This window comes from Clarias gariepinus, chromosome 25 (genome assembly GCF_024256425.1).
Source record: "Clarias gariepinus isolate MV-2021 ecotype Netherlands chromosome 25, CGAR_prim_01v2, whole genome shotgun sequence".
NCBI classification, from domain to species: Eukaryota; Metazoa; Chordata; class Actinopteri; order Siluriformes; family Clariidae; genus Clarias; species Clarias gariepinus.
In genome coordinates this window covers 16056168-16077952 of record NC_071124.1, presented here as the reverse complement: position 1 = coordinate 16077952, position 21785 = coordinate 16056168, and the positions used below count along the sequence as shown (strand labels likewise).

Below are 21785 nucleotides of genomic sequence, written 5' to 3'. Positions count from 1 at the left end.
TGCATATGTGAGGGGAGATCTGACCTGTGCTGAACAGCACAAAACTAAAACAGCAATTAATTTGAAGTTTATTTCTTGTTTTCTATCATTATATGCTATTTCATATAGTCTATAATATAAAGATGATTTTTGTGATAATTAAATGGCCTTGTTTACTTATGTTCATTTCATGCTTATGTCCTAAATTATGATTATTATATTTTCTTTATTATTATTTTTCTTATTTCAGTCTTGGGTAATACAGTATGTCATATTACGGTATTCATATTTCAGCATGCTCTCTGCTGGAGCGTATTCCTGAATCTACTTATTTCTGGTCATCTAATCCTCTGGTCAGCTACAGAATTTTGCTGTCCAGAAAGATTTACAACACTGTTTCTAAGCATATAAATCATGTGTTATAACGCCTGACAAGACAACATTGTTACCTATGGCAAGTATTATAACATTTCTGTCCCAAAATTCATTAAAAATTCAGTTTGACATGGCTAAATTAAGTACTTTTAATTATTTTTTTTCTTCTACTTCTCCAAGGCGCTCAGAGGCCAAAGGCAAATAGCTGTTAAATTGCTCTCGGCAGCATTTTCCTGCCCTGATTTACAATTTCATCTACATTCTTACATTGTTAGTCAGGCTATATGCATGAAGGGTTTCATCATGCTTGCATGAGCTAGACTAGACCAGCTGCCCACAATTCTAACCATACTGTGCCTCAAGGTAGGCATTTTATATGTGACCTTCATATTAGCATTTCCGAGCTCTATAAACACAGAGGCCAAATGAAACTATTGGATAGTTTTTGTTGTTGTTGTTGTTTTTTGGTAACAGCAATCCGGTCACCCACCTGACCTTGACTTTAAATCCTGGCCTTCACCTTAGCATCCTCCCTAATTCAAAAAACATGACTATGGATATGAACAAAAATCCTAAAAAACTTAAAAAGACCACCAACGGCAATGCAGCCACTTACCTAACCATAGTTTTAACTATCCAGGGTCTGTGTCCCAGCAGAGGGACGGCTTCATCCATAAGTGGATGGGTCTTTATGAAGTTTAACACCTCGTCAGGGAACGAGGTAGAGGAGCTGAACCTGGATCCCTGACCAGCACAACCCCCAGGCCTACACAAACACACAAGAAAAAAACAACATTTGCACATTTAGAATAATCATCATGTAGAAAGACCTACTTGATAGATGATAATAACAGAATACTGTACATTATTTAATCCATTCTTCCTTCATATACTTATATATTATGCATTACTGTACATGCTGCTATGCTTTTCATTTGAAACAGAATGAAATTTTTTACATTAGATGTGCAAGGAATGTGCACAACAACAGAGTAGTTTGAAAAATGATCTATCAGAGCATACTGTACATCAACATGTGACCAAAAAGAGTTTTGGGTTTGTGGCAACATTAAAGACATTAAAAAACTAATAGTATTAAGAGTATTTAAGGATAGAAATACTTTGTTACAATGACTTTATGTCCAGTAGCAACACTTTTTAACAGCATTTATTTTTAAGGAAACATCCTTAAATGTTCATGCTGTCTTTTTTTCCAGCACCAAGTCCAAAATTACTAGAAAACTAGCATGTACTAAACCATCAAATCAGAAAGAGAGTGAAAGGGAAAAAAAATGGCATGGCTATTATGAGATACGTTTTGTGAAACAGGATCTAACTGACTTTGGTCGTTGTGTGTACACCATATTACTGTACGCTAATTAGCAGATCTATGTAGGATACTGCAGTGTGTACAGTATGAGTTCTGATCGATATCATTCACTGAACATCATTTCCACCATTTTTTTGAATAACCTTTTGGGTTACTTCCAAATCAATACTTCTCCTTTACCCCCTGCAACTTCTAACACTAGCACTGGATTTGCCGCATTTAGGAGCCATGATGAATTTCACTGTAGATAATTAAACAGAGAAATATCAATAAAATATCAGATATACAACTGCTTTGCGTACAAGAGACATGAAATACAATGCTGTGTTCAGAAAGTTCTTGTATTCGTCCCATTCTCCAGACAGGACTCTGTTGATGAATGTTGTGTAAATGGATATTAAGTGACATAAATGCTGATATTCTGTTGTTCTGAGGTCGTACTTACAACACTGTGTCGGGGTTATCGATTCAAAGTTATCCCCAAATATTTTAAACAGTCATTCTTACTTTCAAAATTATACTGATATTGTGTTTTGAAGCTCTTGTAGCAGACCTGCTTGGTATGCAGTGGTTAGTACATAATAAATGTGGTCCAAGTAAGGAGAACCGATGACAAGGCCATGGACAGCCAAGGTTCATTGATGTGAATGGGGAAAAAAAGTCTAGCCTGTTCTTGTCCAATCACTCAGAAGAGCTTCTTTAGCACAAATTGCTAAAATAATTAATGCTGGCTATGATAGAAAGGTCCGAACACACATGCAGCTTGCTGCATATGGGGATGTGTAGCTGCAAACTAGACAGAGGGCCCATGCTGATCCAATCAAGTGCAGAACATGCTTATAATCGGTATGTGAGTATCAGAACTAAGCCATGGAGCAATGAAAGAAGGTGGCCTGGACCAGTAAATCACATCTTCTTTTACATCATGTAGATGGCCAGGTGTGTGCATTATTTATCTATGGGAATCCAGTAGCAGTAGGGGTAATCTCCAGGCGATGTTATGCTTGAAAGCCTCGGGTCATGCCGTTCATCTGGATGTCACATACCACCTACCTAAACATTGCTGAACACCTTAACCGCAAGAGTATTCCCTAATGGCAATGGCCTCTTTCAGCAGTGTAATGTTCCCTGCTACACTGCAAAAACTGTTTAGGAATGGTTTGGAGAACACGATAAAGATTTCAAGGTGTTGATCTGGCCAATAAATTCTTCAGATCTTGATCAGATTGAGCATCTGTGGAATGTGGTGAACAAGGAAGTTAGATCCTTGGAGGCCGCACCTTTGCAACCTACAGGAATTAAAGATTTGTTGCCAGCATCTTGGGGCCAGATACCACAGCATGTCTTCAGGGGTCTTGTCAAGTCCATGCCTCACTGGGTCAAAATATGGGACAAAGGAACTCGTAATTTTAATGTAATGGCTCAACAGTCTATGTCAGGTGGACTAGAAGGGCTCTCGTGTTACTTTAAACAGTATGTTACTTTGATTACAGACCGTTGTAATCAAAAAATTAACTCCAACTTTACAAATTGTAACTGAATATTCCTGTGTCCGATTTTTGTCAAGGGTAAATGAATGTCCTTGCACTTAAAATGTATTTAGAGCTAAAATTGGTAGAATATGACTGTATCATTGTGTCTGGCCATTTGGAAATAATTAAACTCCAAAGGATAAGAGTTTAAGTGGACTAATGGCTTGATTTACCAACATATTTAGTGCATGACCTGCTCCAATCACTGACCTTTACACTAAACACTGGTTGTGTTATAAGCATTTAGAGAAGACCTTGATCACTTAGACCCTGAGTGCTCTCTATTTTCTCTATCATTGACGTGGCCTGTGTGTTAAGAGGGAAATTGTATCGGGCACCTTCGACTAGAATACAAAATGTGCCCTTATAATTACACCAAGTGTTACAGCAAACACAAAAATTGCTTGTTTCAAATTAATTGTTGTGTCAGTACAAATACATTTTGGGGCAAAACACTGATGCAATGAGTTTACCTCTGGTGAACTCTGACAAGTTCGCATCTGAGAAGTCTGCATCATTAATCAGTAGCACAATATCACTAGATGCACTTATCTCTTAAGAGGAGATCCACAAATGTGAGGATGTGCTAATTTTATCAGTAGTTAGTGAGCATTCGGGCATATCCTTTTTTTATCATTGTGTGTTTTTTATATTCTTTGCATTTGTTAATGGACCATTGCCTGCCAGCTCCCATTTAGGATGAGACATGTCTAAAACTCTTGATGTACAAAACTTTGATTCATTGTACAAACATTTGATTTTGCACTCCTAAGTTAATTGAGAATAATTAAATTGAATTGGTGAACCAGAAATTAATGAAAATCACCAGTTAAAATGTCTTGTCAGGGCATAATTGCAAATTGTACCAGAAACTAAGAGTTTTTTGTTTTTGTTGTTTTTCTAAAATTTTCTGATCTGACCTTGGCAAGCATAAGCATCACAGACTGATGAGAGGGTGGCGATGTATTTTTGAGAAAAACACAAAGTGAAATCCATAGAGACGTTATTTCAACATCCTTCTGATAAAGTACTAATGGGTACGAGTCAGTTATAATAAATTCTTAATATTTTTTTCATACGGCAGATGATCGCTGTATGGTATTATCAATTGCACCACAGTAGGTTTGAATGTTTCGATTTGGCTGGTCATAAAGTCTGCATTATTTTTGTATAAGAGCACGGGTAGTCACTGGCGGTGACATATATGATACTTTACAACACATTTTCTAATACATTAATGTTTCAATACATAACAGATCATACAGATGCTACACAGAATCTAAGATGGAAGACCTTAGCTTTAACAAATTCATTTTTATTATTTTGTTAGGAGGCATCTCTTTACCGAAGGAGCTGTTTTGTATTGTAGTGTTAGTGTTGTCGTGCAATCTATGCTTTTATGTTTTCGTAGTAAAAATGACTGGCTGCTGTGTATGTGAGAGTGAAAGGGTGAGAGAGAGTCAGGGAGAGACCCAGAAAGAAAGAGAGGCTGATAACATAAGTGCTAGCTATAACACAAGTGAGAACAGTATTCAACCAGTTCTAAGTCACCCCCTTGCACCTTGTGCCAAATCACACCCCTTTGGCTGGCACCATTTTCATGTAACAGCTTATTTCACAAAATATGTGTATAAGTGCTGAAAAATGTATTGATCTCCTGGCTTTGAGCACACATTAATATCTATGCTGTGGACTGGGTGTTACAAAAGAATTAATTAAGTGTTAATAGAAAAGGTACCTTGGCTTGGGCACCAGCTCCTCCGGAACCGGAGTCCAGATTGATTCTGGGGTCTTCTGTTCCTTGAACCTCCCTTCGAACACACGTGCCAGCTGCTGCATGTCGAAGGCACACACCGCTGAGCCAGGGATGCTGGGAAACAGCAAACAGAAGCAGCTGTGGTCAGGATGTGCTGAGTGATCTGATCCACACCCTACATGCACTGCTGTAATGGTTCACGAAAACATGCTGTCGCAAAAAGCACAGGGAAAACACCCTGACAGACTTTTTTATTTGTATTTATTTTTCCCCCTCACTGACTAGGTCTCCAGCAAAGTCATTATTGGGTGTTTGATTGCAAAAAGCTATTTTAATCCGATTTGAGAGTAAATATGTTTGACACCACTATACTATAATGAATTCTTCACAATAGAAGTGTTTTACAGGTACATACACGTTATCAAACTATGAACTGAACCAATGCCAGTAATTACTAAATTACTGAGTAATAATTATTATTAATGTGTAATGCATTGCCAGCATCTATACTGGTTTATTGCTGTAATAATTACTATATGGGTATCTGGAGCAGTACTTGGGCTTAAACCCAAAAAGGGTGTCACCAAAAAAAATCCACTGCAGGTAGTCAAGCATGGCTTTTATGGTTGCACAAGTTTCATATCTGACTGCTCACTCACATCTGCATAAAGGTAATTTACAGAACAAATACAGTCATTCCTTGGTATCCACGGGGGAATATTAATTTATTCCAGGACCAACAACCAACAAAAAATTAATATCAAAAATACATTTTCACATAACCTACACACATCCTTCTGTAAGGTTTAAATCCTCACTAGATTACTTATAACATAAAATACAATGTAAATACCATGTAGAAAAAAGATATATTGTATTATTTATGGAATAATAAATAAAAAGGACTACTTTATGCTCAATCTTAGTCTTTGATCGAATACTTTGACCACATGATTGCTCTTTAGGAAACAAAGGATGCATACCACTTTAATAAATGATTAATAATATGGCAATATTCAACAATTATTAACACCCTTAATAAAATGATTATTTAAAAGAATCTTTAGACACATTTTGCAATGATATTACTAAAATAAAAAATAAATAAAAATAAAAACTAATTAAATGATAATAAATTTTAAAAAATTAAGTGCACATTTAAAGAAATTATGTTACATAAATTATAAATGACCAGCCAAATGGATTGATGGATATCCAGATTTTCCTCGATAATAGATGAGGGATGAAAGCAAAGTCTTGGGACCTGATTGAGGGTCCAGGTGTTTTCCATGTGGGTCACACGACACCAATCCCCTAAACCACCACCCACCCCCCACCAACACACAACTGCTCCTAAAGCTAGTAACTGCTCTGGGAAATGCATGACCTTATTTGTATTACATTTCACAGGCAGTAGATTTTAAATAAGTAAATATATATATATATATATATATATATATATATATATATATATATATATATATGGATTATACGTCATATGCCTATGACACTACATACAGTTATTTTTTTAAATGCTAGACAGTGAGGTGCAAACAAAATGTATGCTGTTGAAGCAAAATTGCTCTAACACCTAACATCACTGCCTATCACTGGAATCATGTCGCAGACACCCTGAAATTCAATCTGCTGCAGGTGAACCCATTTTACTAGAACTACAGACATTTATCTCCCAGAAAAAGAAAGACAGCAACAGAAACAGGCAAATAAGCCAGGAGTGCATGGTATATAATATAACAGACAGGAAAACATCAAAATTGACAGGCAGAAGAAAATGGAAACAAGAAGTAAAGGAAAGGTGGGGATTGAGAACGCGTCAGGAGATTCTCCACATTGTCAGGTGTGTGAAAAGTCAGAAGCTGTGCTCTGAGGCGATCAATTATTAGGATGGATTAGCTCTAGCTCAGATCTGTACTGTGTCAAAGAAAAAGCAAGACATGAATGCCTGGCGCCTGCCACCTGAAACTGGACCTGCTGGCAGGATGTCACTGTGCCAACGGTGGACCAGGACTCACTGCAACTGCCAAAGGGCTCTGTTCCAAATCAGTCACACTCAATGGCTCCTACTTGCTGTCTCCTGATTAGATATCATTCGGTGCCTACGCAGACTGAACTGATGAATGTCAAAGTGCATGTATTATGACAGGATCCACTTATTGTGATCTGCCTTGCTTAGTTACCTCTTCATGCTATTTTCCCCACCTTATCTAGTTCACTCCAGTGAGCACGAAGACAAAGAGCCAGACAATTACACCGAACAATTAAGCAATGCAAGGAAATGCCCCTAAGGGCAGCTATTTAAAAAATTCTTCAAAGAGGGTGAAATAATTCATAGAAAGATCAGAACAGCGGTAACGGTAAAGGCAGAATAGGCTACAAGAGCAGGGCTGAATGTCAAAGAAGATCATTTGCAACAGTTCTGATGACCCCAGTCCACTGACCTTCTGCAAAACTGAATACATGGCCCACTTACCAATCACTGCTTGCTATTCCGATTTGCACATTATTCAAAAAGTTTACAAAAGTAGAAAGTTTGAGTATGTAAAAAAATATCAGTTAGTCAAAAGAATATAGCGATGTATAGATTCTTACATGCCTAAATGGAGACCAAGGAAGAACAAAAAAGTTCAAAGTGACTTCATGTTAGACCATGGAATGTATTTTTGAGAAATCTCATCAGCTTCAGTTCCAATCTGCCCAATGAACCGTCAAAATGTAATAAAATACAATTTTGTAATTATCTGACTGGAGAAATTGATTGAACTTTTATTTTTCTCTCTGCCTCTCTTTTCTGTTATTGTTTCAAATATTAGTATTTATAATAATATTCATGTTAATAATATTTGCTTTCTAACCAGCACATTAAACAAGCAGATAAACAGACAGACAAATAGGCATAATAATGAAAATTTAAACAGCCATCCTAATAAAAAAAACAAATAAAGTGCATTGTATTTCACTTTAATATTTATAACGAATAAAAGGTTGCTTCCAGTTTTAAAACCTCTAAATTATGGCTGGTTTATAAAGTCATTAAATTATTTGGATATATGAAATTTTAAAACATCTTCTAAATATCACAAGGGATAATAAGATTATAAATAATATTACAATAATTACCATAGTGAATAATTAATCACATTATTTTCATTAATAATAATAATAATAATAATAATAATATTTAAACTGCGAGTGCTGAATTCCACCTAAAACTTCACCTCCCAGAACACACTATGGTCTACAAACAGCTGCCAAAGATCACAATCACCAACAGAACATTTTACCGGCACATTTACAGCATCCCGGGTTCTAGCCATGCACACCTGTTTCCAGTCATACATATTCCTGATATAAACAAGGACTGTCACAAAGATTCTCTGCAAAGTAATGGTTGGTGTTCTGCGTTGGCCCATATTGTTTTGTTTCCTGATAACCTAACTTTCTGCCTGACCTTATTAAGGATTTTGCCTCATGAGTTGGAACTGTTTACCTGTACTTGTTTTAATATAAACAAACCATCTCAGACCCCAAGCAATGAAAGATTACTTTGCTGTCCCAATGGATGAAGCAGAAGATTCACATTAGTGAAATGCCATGGTAGCACAAAGGACTCTCTTAGGAGAGAATGAACAGCATTTGGTTGATCTTGCCATCATGTTGCGTATGCCCACAAATACTCCTTTGTCTCACAAAGAGTCCCTTCTGTGACTCATAATTTAATCATCTACTGTCCTAATTAATATTTAGAAAAGATATCTTAATGCAAAGGCCACTCGTTACAGTGGTCCCAATACAGTACCTCTCCATTTCTTGAACCAACATAAAAACGCTTTAAAGTAAGTTTTCGATTTCGCATGCTTGCTGCTGGGAGTGGATGGAACAAGCCTGCTGTCAAAGCTGCCTTGGGATATTAACCCAAGGGTGCTCACAGAGCTGGCCTGCCCAGATGACAAAATGTCCCTTGACTCCTTGACTGACTTGTTGTCCATCTACAGTAAAATTACTCTATCGGTTATCCTCAAGCTCAGAAAGGGGACAGCTAGCTGACTCAAAGCCCATGTAGTTGGGTCGGACCAGAACAAGATTCTCAGAAACAGAGGAAGGAAATATTATGCATCTACAGTGGTGACTTTAATCACCTTGTGGCATAGTACCCTTTTTTGAGAGAAAACTGCATTCAAACTCCACTAAGAGAACCAACAACCACCAAAGGTGGTAAGTCCATCTCAGTTTTTTTCCACCAATCCCTTACCCAGAATGTGCAGATAAAGCAGCAATCCAGTGCTGATCTGTTTAATAGACCAAGATTTAATGCAGCTCAAAACATTAACCCATCCATGACAGTTTACTTAAAAGATTTGTGCGGTAGATAGGCGACCCATAGGAGATGGAATCATCAAACTTTACTTCAAATCCCTAGTGTTTTAAGTTAGCACTCACCGTCTAGAGTTCACATCATTCCTCATTATGTAACTACATATACATTATCCTCGGATTGTCCTCAGTGCACCTCCATGACCCTCAAATATCATGGCAATACAAGGAAAACATGAAATGGTCATCTCGCTGCATCAACCACAGTAGACAGCCCTGAAGCCTAGTCCTCAGTAAACATTCCCAAGTGTACCATGACTCACAACATGGCTTTGGCAAAGTAAAACCTAGTGGCCTACCTCCTCACAGAACTGTGCCATAGTGTTTCTACCAGGCACTCTGCCACCACATAATCACATCCACCCCATCTCTATAGCCAACAGAAAGTCTTGGAGGATTTTATCCAGGAGGTGCTTGAACAAGGCTACATCTGAAGTTCCACCTACTCTGCTTCTGTTATAACCTTTTTAGTGGAGAAGGAAGAAGTGGGATTAATTATTGAGCGCTCAACCAAATTACAGTTAAATATCATTATCCTGTCCTTAACCCTAAACAACTTCCTTGAACAAATGCTGAAAAAAATGCTGCCTACACTGACAACAACTTGATCTACTTCCCCTCTCTAGAGGTCTATGTTCACCACATTAAGCAAAAGTTGTTCAATATAGGTAAATATAAAAATAAGAGAAGTGTGAATTTCACGTTTCCACCATCTAATTTTTGAAGCAGAGAGAACGGTACCTCCCAAAATAACCAAAGAGCTTCAAAGATTCCCACAGTTTGATCATTTCTACTGAAGTTCCAGATCATAAGTGCCATTGTTAATTCCATTATATAGCTTCACTAGAAGGTATATAATGGAAGAATCTTTTACTAGCTGAACAGGATTATGACAATTAAAATAAAGAGTTGGCAGTGAAGCTCACCCTAAAACAACTGTGCAACTGGTTAGAGAAAGCAGCCTATGCATTCATGACCTTCACTGACCACAAAATCCTCAAGTACTTGAAAACAGAAAAAAAAAAACATGAATTCTCACCAAACCTTGTGAGGGCTGTCCATTATCAGCATTAACTTCATGTTTTCTATGGAAGTATATTAGTGCCAAAATTCCTCAAAGCAAAATAGCAGGTTAAATTACATGAACTGAAAAAAACGTGTTGCAATAAAAATGTTTTAAAATGAATTTTTCTGCATTGCAATTTGATCTGAATTGAAAAAATCCTTAGAGCATTTACAATATTTAAAATTTTTGCCATTGCAATTTATTGTGGTTGTATATTTCAAGTGAAAATGTAATCCAAGCATTTAAAATTCAATGCAAAAATATTCAAGTTACTAAATTGCAGTTCAAAAATATTTTAAAGTGGTAAAATTAGAATCTTCATCATTTTTCAATCTTACAAATTCAGGTCGACAAAAGTCAGGTTGTAAAACTTCAGGTAATAAATTTCCAGTCGCTAAAATTCAGGTCTTCACATCCGGGATATCATAGGAAGAGCAGCAGAGAGCCGATTGCTGTTGTCCGTGCCGCAGTGTGCTTTGAAGTGTGCTTCCTGCTCCCTGTGCAGTCTACTTCTCAAAAACTACTTACCGATCGGAACGCAGCCCTCTTAACTAACAGGCTGGGTTGCCAGTTGCTCAATAAAGGGTGTAATGTGTTAAAATTACCCGTCTGCCGTAGACACTATATTCAAAGCAAAGCCAGCGCGCTTTCATTCACACGCGAGACCGCTGGGTTTCTCCCATACCTGTGTCCCATACTTGTCGCACTGCGACTTTGTCAATGGCTGCACTGCAATTAACCCCATTTCTCTTTTTTATTATAATTTATATTCGTATCCTTTTTATATATCTAGTTTTTGTCCATCATTGCACAAGTAACTCTGGTCAGTTCTCACATTACCCTGTGTATACTGACTGTATACTAACTGTAAGATATACAGTGTGCAATCTACAACCTGTCCTACTGTTACTGTCTCTATTGCTGTTGGATATCTGGAATTTTCTTTCGGGATCAATAAAGTATCAAATTCAAATTTTATTCAAATTTTATCTGTCTGTCTGTCTTTATTCTTTGTCTTAAATTGTCCCTTTGCCCAGAGTCAGACTTCTGCAGTTACTCTGGTGTCACTCGCTAAACCCATGCTGTTTGACTGCTTCCTAAATTTGTTTCTGCTGCTGTACAGAATTTTTCCACGGACTGTACATTACCGAGCTCAGGGGCGGGAAACCCATCGCTCTCGCGTGTGAATGAAAGAGCGCTGGCTTTCTTTGAAAATAGCAGTAAAGGGGCAATTTTAACACATTACACCCTTTAATGTGCAACTGGCAACCCGGCCTGTTAGTTAAGGGGGCTGCGTTCCAATCGGTAAGTAGTTTCTGAGAAGTAGACTGCACAGGGAGCAGGAAGCACAATCGGCTCTCCGCTGCTCTTCCTGTGATATCCTGGATGTGAAAACCTGAATTTTGTCGACCTGAATTTGTAAGATTGAAAAATAATGAAGATTGTATTTTTACCACTTGAAAATATTTTTAACTGCAATTTAGTAACTTGAATATTTTTGCATTGAATTTTAAATTCTTGAATTACATTTTTACTTGAAATATACAACCACAATAAATTGCAATGGCAAAAATTTTAAATATTGTAAATACTCTAAGGATTTTTTAAAATTCAGATCAAATTGCAATGCAGAAAAATTCTAACATTTCTAACGCAGTCTTTGAGAATATCAAAGCAGACTTTCTGTCCCACAGTACCCTGCCCACTGACAACACAGACCACACCACACCACACCACATGAATCATGGTCCCAAATCACCAAGGCTTCATCACAGACCTCCCTGAAACAAAAACTTAAACTACAGTTAAAAGACTCTTCAAATCCCTACATATCCTTCTGCTAAGCTGGTCATCTTGCTTAAAACTGTGTCATTGCTCATTTTTAATCATTTGTTATATTATTTTGGAATTCTTGAAGACATAGCGAGTGATCAAAGTACAGTACATACCTTCAGGGTCTAAATGGGCTTCATGAGAAAAACTTTGAGTCACAGGGATTCTTTTGCCTGAATATCATCCACAGGGTAATAAACAAGTAAAAACAAGTGGAAGAGGCTAACAAGCATGTCAGATACTAAAGGTTAAGCACTTTTTTCCCAATTCTCGCAATTGACACCCTTGGTTACCAGCCACCCCTATTTCTCAGGAATTCTAACTTAACATCTATGTGTTCAGTGGGTTTAGTGGAAGAATGGAATGGGTGGCTTTGACAACCAAACAAATTGAGAAAAAATCCCACTGATTTAACCTGGTTCAAAAGTTCCATGATAAGCATCTAGTACTAGATCCTCACCCAAGTTGAGTTCAGCTCTTGGAGTGGGCTCCCGAGGGGTGGTCTGTCATGTCAGCACTAGAAACCACTTATAACTCTTCCCAGAACACACCACAGACTACAAACTTGGCCGTCATGTTCAACAATACCCAGTCCAACACTTCACCAGCATGTTAACTGTTCATGTGCACCTGTTCTCGATCGAATCCACACCCTATATAAACGTGAACTTTCACAAACCCTAATTGCCAAGCAATGCTTATTGTATGTTTACTTGACTTGCATATGGTGTCTAACTTTTCTAGTTTTTGATATTGTCCCTTTACTAGGTTTTTCGGCTTTAGATTTGCCAACATTGTTCGTTTTGGGCTGCCAACCTTTTTGCCTGTTCCTGTTTGTGATTTTGCCTCACAATTTGGAGCTGTGCCTGTTGTAATAAACTCAACCCTGCACGTGCATCCATCTCAGTCTTCAGCTGCGCCAAAAACATATGAAGGCAATGCAGTTTTCATGCAATGTGGTTAGAAAACAGTATTAGCAAATCTAATCAGCTTTTTTTTTTTTAAGTACAGGAAGTTAGTAAAGAAGTGGCCTCAGCCTCAGATGCTGTGCCCATTTGCAACAGACTGTCTGATATGCTTTGCACACTTTTCTGGTCATCATCTTTTGAATCATGAAGATTGCAATGAGGTTATTTGCACTCGGGTTGGTTTTCTAACAAAAAAACAGATTTTGAACACTGATTTTTTTTTCAGGAACAATATAACCACTGGATTGAGAACAAGCATTTCACAGTTTAGGAGTTAAACATTTTTTTTTATCAGTTATTGATGAGTAAACAACCACATTAAGTCCCAGTAGCAATAACGATTTCTAATGAAATCTAAAAATCCTGCATGTAAAATGAGCAAGTAAGAACATGCGACTCTACAGCATGTAACAGTTCTTTAAAAGCTGCGCACAATTTTCCCACTTTGTGGTTAAATAAGTACCCCTACTCTACTGTACAGTATATAGTACACCTTTAAACATATAGCTCATTAGTGTATGTTTCTTTTTTGTTTCTGCCTGGCCTTCTGTCCTTTTCACCCACCATCATCTACATAAATGACCTCCTGGCTTTGGGCTGCGTTAGTGCCTAGCACAGTGGGAAAAGACTGGCATGGCCAACATCATGTCATTGCTGTGCCAGTGCTGTGTCATCAACATGCCAACACCATGGCGTCTCTGTGCCAACACCACAGCATCAAAATACTGCTCTCATCAAAGTGTCTTTCACTCCGCAGGAGCTACAGGCTGCATAGGCTGAACAGCTGAGGAGAAACTGTGCTGCCTGCTGTTCAAACTGACATTTGCCCATAGCGAAATGCCTTCTAATGAACACTGTGCTTCAAAACCTGATCTTTTGAGTATCTTGGAGATATTAAATATTTAGAAAGAAATTTTCCGCTATATTCTGACATGTTCCAAGACAGAGAACAGAAGTTAATAATAACCTTATTAAGAAAACCGTATAATAATATCGCTGACAATAACATAACGGCCACATGAACACAACTGTCGGTTATAAAAGACATTCCCACTGCTGATCCCTGCCAGAAAACGTCCCAAGAATATAAATGTGATTTTTGTAGCAGCACATCTCATCCTACAGCCTTTATGGTTAAGCCAAAAACTTGTTGACCCCCCTGGCAGAGTGAAGCAAGAAGCCTTTCAATGATTTTTGCCCATTTTATCCAGAAATGTCTGATTTAGTTTCTGTCTGCTGGCCACTGACTAAACCTCAACATATCCAAAATATAAGCTGTCCACAGATGATAAAAAGCATGTATTGTATGTCTTTCCTGCCAATCTGATGAAACCTCATCTTCAGTTGGGGCGTGCACTGGCTCTGCTTCGGAGTCACATGGCTCTCTCTCTTTAGCATCCAAATATCTCTTTCCTTTGCACTTTGTGATGTGTTTCCTTACTGTCGATCTGGCTCTGATTAAGTAAAAGTGCACTCAATAACCTTTTAAATGATTATCGCTATATGTGACGTAACTAGCAGCAGATAAAGAAAAGATAAAGAGAAAAGAAGGATAAAGTGAAAAAGAAGGGAAAACCAATGACACAATATGAAGAATAAAAAGAAAAAACAAAAACAAGAAGAAAAATATAACGAAAACAAAAAGGACAGCATGGGGAAAAAGGAGAAAAATAAAGAAAAGAAGAAAATGAGAACATGCGAGGAAAAAGTAACAAACAAAGGAGAAGACAAAAGTTAGGTAAGAAAAAAAGACTAGAAAAAAAAAAGAAATCTGGAGGAGGAGGATGAAGAACCATAAAATCGAAAGAAGGCAAAAACCAGAAAAAATTGAAACCTGTAATTTCAATTTTATGTACTTGACTGATTTTCATGCATCAGAATCAAACCACCTGCATGACTCATCTGTTTTATAAGCCTGACTACAGCTGACATTTCATATCTGGTGAACACTGACAGTCCCTCATCTTCCTCTCTGTCTCATCACTTAACTGCTATACAGAGACATCACAGCTATTCCCTTGCAGCAGCACGGTGTGTTCAACATTCATCTGCTTTAGTGTTATAAGAAACAATACATTACACCTTTACCACCATAGAACCACTTTGTGTAAGAGCAGCTCTTTTTATTTCATGCTGATTTTAATACATTTCTCTCTCGGAGAGGGTGTCTGGTGCATCATGCAAGAATAGGCCATTATTCTTAGTTTCCAAGGAGACATTATAATCTGGTGTAGTGCAGATCGCTTTTGGTGGGTTGAAGTGTCAGTCGACCATTTTGGGTCTTTGTAAGATACACCAATTACTTCATGTCAGTATGAAATGAAAAGCGTATGTGGAATACGAGGTGGAGGTTTTGTCTGCCCGAGTCATATGCTGAACTACTGTTCTCTCATTTCATATGGGAGTAAGTATAACAAATAAGTGTTATGACAGAGTTAATGCTAATAATAATGTCTCAGTTCTTAAAGCATTTTATCACTGGCATTTGCAGCAAATAATTTTTAAAAAGTTTTGATATTTCTAAGTATAAATGTTTAAGCAAAATTATTCCCACTAAGATAAAAAAATAAATCAAACTTTTTATTTTACAGAATAGCATAACAGTTATAAACTAACGAAGTAAAAACTACTTTTATTTCTCTGTATAATACCCTGCTACACTAATGCACTTATCCTAGTGTTTCACTAATGTTTAAATACCATTAAGGTAAAAAACTTTCTCAGTACAACAGAGCCATGCTTCACGTATGAAACGCCGGCCTCCCAGGAACTCCTTTAAAGTGTCTCTTCTGAAAGTTGACGACAAAGCACCCGTCCATTTTCAAGATTCATTCCTTCATTCATGAGAAATTTCATCACAAGACCTGGTTTGACTTGAACGCCCTTCATACTTTGTAAATACACTGCATAAACAATAAGGAGCATTTATTATGTAGTTTTGGTAGTATGTGTTTATAGTTATTTACAAAACACTTATAACAGTAAGTGGGATTTTAGAAAACATTTTGGGTACTGTAGTCGATGTAGTTGCAACATGAATCTTATTTACATCCTTTTTGGATTATGTGCTAATGTGTCTCTGTATGTGCACATATTTATTATAGTGTAGACTAAAGAAATGTATCATGTACAATCAAAATAATTTAAAATGATTCCTGTTATACAAATTAGCTATTTAGTTCAATAGGTATTTAAGTAGTATTTTAGTTGATGTTTTAATAGTTATTTTAAGTTAATACTAGATGTGCCCGTGACTTGGTTTACATGGATTTAAACTGTACACTCAAACACATTTTAAAAATGTACAATGCCATTGGTTGAACTTTGGAACGAACTAAACTTTTTCATGTTACCGTGTGTGGAATGAAGGTGTAAGATCACATTTATTAAGTTGATTTCAATTGCACACTTATATGCGCCTATTAAAAAATGTACAGGGCCATCTGTTGAATTTTGAGATAAACTAATGATTTTTTCAAGGTCTATTTTTATGATATAAGAGCGTTTTCTACGAAACTACCATATGTTACGAATCTACTATATGTTACCTAAAGATCAGCCAAATAAACCTTTGGAAACCCCGTTAAAATTCATTTAGTAGTTTTTACTGTATGTGATGTGTGCACAAACAAATAGACAGGCAAACATTCCAAAAACATCCTGATGTGTTCTATTATTCATCTTACGTCCACCCCAAATTATTATATATTTTTTTACAAATATTTTCAATGTTCAGACACACCAACAAATTTTATTATATGTATAGATTTTAGCAATTATTTTTCTACATAGATATAAATATTTTACCAGGTGTTTAAGTAGAACTAAACTTTTTGTAAAACTTATAGTTAACTTTTTTTTTTTTTTGGTTTATTAGTCATTTTCAGTTAATATTTTAGCAGGGTTTTTTTTTTTTTATAGAAATGTTTAATGTATGAAATTTTAGTAGGCATTAGAAAAATTTAACTAGCTACTAAACCACAATCACTACAACTGAACTGAACAAACATGACAAGAAATCTAAATCTATTTTTCAATAATACATTGATAATTAAAATGCATTTAACAGTATACCATAAAAAAAATAATATAAAAGGCTAATAAAAAAAACACGCATACATGTGGACGATGACGTACATGCACAGTGGATATTAAAAAGCCCTTTTTTATGCATACGCGTTTGGTGTGGTTACCTGTTAGCAGGAGTGGAGAAAACCCCTAAGATAATGTCCCTGCCGTGCATGCGTATGATTGGACTTGTGGACTGCAGCAGGTTAAAGTAGAAGTGAGAGTCTCCTGGAATAGAGCAGTTCAGTCTCGCTTTCAGAAATGACGTCCACTGCTTCTCTAACACACGCTGAGAGCCCCCCAGATCACCTTTACACACACGAGCCACACGGGATACCATCACCTGAAACACACAAATACACGCAGATAGACATGCATTCATGCATGCGTACTATATGAGCACATACACAGTAACACACAGGAACACTGTAATAAATAAACATTTTTAATATGCACATTGATAATATGCGCAAAACTCAAAGATATAAAGTATAATCTCAGCAAGTTACTAATGCTCACCTTCTCTAAATAATTAAACTCCATCGCCATCTCTCTGAAGAAGAAGTAAATGTGAGGACCCCACTCTACTGCGCTCACAAAGTAGGGCTCTATGACAAAAATATACACAAAGAGAGAAAAAGAATAGAATGAATGACAGCATTTTATCTAAAAAAAAATTACATTCATATCAGGGAGGATTGATTTGACATAATTATTTTATTTTCTTAGTGTAACAATTTGTTTTCTGGTAAGTATTGTCAGTTATTATTATTAGAACAACAATGACCAAATCTACTGTTACTCAGACTGTGACTAACTGAATGTTAAAATGTTATAATCTGAGATTTTTTTCACTTGACTCACTGTCAAAATATTATAATATTATTGTTAAACTTCTTCAGTTTTATTAATTATTTTTTTTAATCCTAAATCTCGATTTTCTGGTGAAGGCTGTTTTGATAAAATTATATTAAATCATGATTATAATATCTGTTTGTCTATAATTACATATCCATCTTCCATCAATTAGGCCATTTGTTTACAGCTTAAGTCTATGTGCAGACAGACCAGCCCGTTCTTTATTTATGTAATTCATATTCCTTTAATTACTGCCAATCAAATATAACAACTGGGTTTCACAAGTGAGAACTCCAAAGCAGTTCTACAAGTTTCTCCCAAGGGCATGTGCTAAATGTTATTAAGAGTCATAAAAATAAGCCATTTAAAACTTGACATTTTTCATAAAAAAAAAATAAATAAATCAAGTAATCCATGCCATAAAAGATGTTCAAGTCAAACAGGGACTTGGGACTGTATCTGCATTAAAACATTCGAATGGTGCAAAAGTTTAAAAGAAGGCCATACGTCCGTGAATGACGATCCTGGCCGAGGTGGCTCAGAGCCCACAGCGTTTATTACCATGAACATTCGGCGAGTTGAAGGTCTGATCCTTCCAAATAAACATATACAGTAACTTGTCACATACTTACGGAAGAGACGCATCTGTCTTTGTAAACTACAGTATACACACAATTATTCGCTAACACCACTTGCACATTACAGGAACAGGGAGTTATTGCAACATCGTTCGTACAGTCCTGACCTCATTCCAAGACATTTCCACAGTTTGGGCCAGGAAAGGAGTTCCTGGGAGGCCAGCGTTTCAGTCATTAAGCAGGCAGACTCATCATGTCAAAAAATCTTTTCACCTTGATGTTATATAAGCACTAGTGAAACGCTTGGATAAGTGCATTAGTGTAGCAGGAGATTCTATAGAGAAATAAAGGAAGCTTTTTAACCTTATAACCATGTTCTGGTATTCTGCACAAAAAAAAAAAAAAAAAAAAATCTCATGTTTGAATTGAACCTATTTAAATAAGTTGAAGTCAAGGTTAACATTAGTTATTTTTCCTACAATACAAGCAAGAATAGTTTTTATTTTTGTAAATAGGAAATTTTGTGTGCTAAAGCACGTAGGAATGATTAAAAAATGAATCCAATTGTATCCAGACGAATAAACAAGGCCTGTTGTGACAATTTATAAAAGTTTTCAGAAAATTCTTTTGGTAACTTCACAACCTAAACTTTTAATAGTCCGGTATGCCAGATATGCTACTGAACATTCTGCTAGCGTTCTCTCCTAGCTGGGAGCACAGCAGCATGGCTCTCGCAAGGAGGAAGAAAGAGAAATGAGAAAGACAGCAGAAATCAGAGCCAAACACAGATGAAGCCTAAAGCTTATAAATTTAGTATAAAAAAACAGCGAAGCTGAGGCAGCTGTGAGGACTTAACCTCTATCATTCTGTCTTCTCTAGCTGATCTTTTGTCCACACTCTTGCTGCTTTTCTTGAATAAATCTCGTGGCTTTGCATGCTCCAAAGAGACCTCGAAACTTTTTTCCACTATAAACTTACTCAGTAGGTCTTCTGAGTCTTTACCTTCCAGTCTTAAAGCAATACTGCAGAGCGTAAAGCAAGTTCTATTTTTACCTTCGTCTTATCTAAACATAATCACAAATCCAATTTATGGTTTATTATACAACAGTTAGTTCTGACCGAGGAATCTGACTGGATGAGAGGCGATCCACGAGTGCTGATATAGAGCATAACAGCACTCGGACGTTTAATTATATCTATCACTCCACATCACAGGTGTTCTAACGACTGTCACACTAACTGTTGGTTGCAATGTGGGTAAAAGCAGGTCTGTACAGAGCAACTGCTTGCCAAAACTCATATTCAAATCCAATCACAGAAGCAAGAAAACACATCTGATAGCACTATGTCACTTTGTCTTGTTCCAAACATTCCGAATTGCCTCTAAACCATCGGTGCTGTTCTGGTCACAGCTAACCTGAGCTACATAGCTAACTAGCATCTAACATAAGGATGAATCCGAAATCCCTTTCTAACCCCTGATCAAGCGCACTATTTGGTGCGTGGTACCATTATCCAAGGGATTGCACACCCTAGAGCTCTAGCTTTCCATTTTAAGCTATTTGGGATTGAACCTTGAAACCCCGTAAGTTAGCTGACATTCTAAAGCAGAATAAGTGGAAATATTAAGAGAAACAGACGAGATTTACAGGACTGTCCACTACCTTCATGGTTTATTCTCCTCAAACTTTGAGCTGCATAGTACCAATTAGAATTTAAACTATGTTCACCCTGGTAATTATGCTAATAGCCCGTCGATACAGTTAGTTTGTTTTGCCAGTTATGAAAGAGCGAAATAACTGGTAAAATGAAGCAACTAATTAAAATCTGTTGTAATAAATGGTGTCCGTAGAACTGCTACATAAAAGCAACATTCAGTACAACAGCACTCCCTCTCATGTGACATTACTTAACCAGGTTTTAATATGATGAAACTTTCTACAAGAAGATTTATGAAAAGAATCTGTTATTTCAGCACTTTGTAAAGTTATTGTTTTTTTTGCCAGAGGGAAATCTTCAATATTCTTATAAGGAATTCTTGCTAAAATAGATTTTAATATTCTAACTATATAATGGAAAAAAGAGAGGCTGATGAAGAATGACTATGTGCACGAGCTATAATGTAAGTGATAACAGAAACTAACTTATTACCTATTATTAGTATAAAATTTCCATATTATTCATTAATAAATTAAGTATTATAATTATTATTTAACTGATATGCTTTAAATAATTAACAATAAGGAAGTAACATAAAAAGGTGGTTATGTTCCCAATCACACATCCTCTCTTGCGTTGGTATACAGTAGGTGTGGGGGTAGCTAGTGGTTAAGGCATTGGACTACGGGTCAGAAGGTCCCAGTTTTAAATCTCACAACCACCAAGTTGTCCCAGTTGGGCCCTTGAGCAAGGCCCTTAACCCTCAGATGTGTAACAAGATAAAAAAAAAAAGTAGGTCGCTCTGGATAGGGGGGTCTGCTAAATGCTTTAATGTAAATGTACTGTTACTTTCTCTACTATCTGTTACTGTGCAATTGTACATTTTCTAATCACTTAGAATTAGCAAAAAACATCTCATTATATTTCTTTTATCAGTTTAATCTGAAATCAAGAAGTAATTAGGGCAGTGTTGGCGCATACGGTTAAGACTGAAGGTTGCGTGTTTGAGCCTCAGCACTGCCAAGTTGTTAAGCCCTTAAGTAAGTCCCTTAACCCTTATTCTCCAGGGGTGCTGTATCTTGCAGACCCAGCTTTCTAACTGGGATATGAGAAAATTACAATTTACCTTTAGGGATTAATAAAATAATAATTATTATTGTAATTAATGTCAATATATATTGACATAAATGATATGTGGTGTTTAAAGTAACTTAAGCATTCAGATCAGTTCAATTAATCAATACAGCAATCAGATGATTATGATGTACCTCGAAACCACTTGGAGTCATGTTTGATAGTGCGGAGAGCAGGGCTATCTCCCAAACTTCGGTAGATGACGGCGTCGATAGCGAGGAAATCCGTCACTGTACCCGTGAAGAGGTTACCCTCTG

General features: G+C 36.7%; 1 protein-coding gene across 1 annotated transcript in view; it reads right to left on the bottom strand.

Annotated features, from left to right (window-relative positions):
• Positions 1 to 21785, bottom strand: part of sema6ba (sema domain, transmembrane domain (TM), and cytoplasmic domain, (semaphorin) 6Ba) — a 178718-nt gene that overhangs the window by 33717 nt on the left and 123216 nt on the right. The window contains exons 8-12 of the mRNA XM_053487257.1: positions 21663 to 21782; positions 17819 to 17907; positions 17425 to 17642; positions 4955 to 5086; positions 971 to 1120 (exon numbers count right to left, since the gene is read on the bottom strand). Coding sequence (XP_053343232.1) covers positions 971 to 1120; positions 4955 to 5086; positions 17425 to 17642; positions 17819 to 17907; positions 21663 to 21782 — 709 coding nt within the window. The remainder of the gene's footprint in view (positions 1 to 970; positions 1121 to 4954; positions 5087 to 17424; positions 17643 to 17818; positions 17908 to 21662; positions 21783 to 21785) is intronic.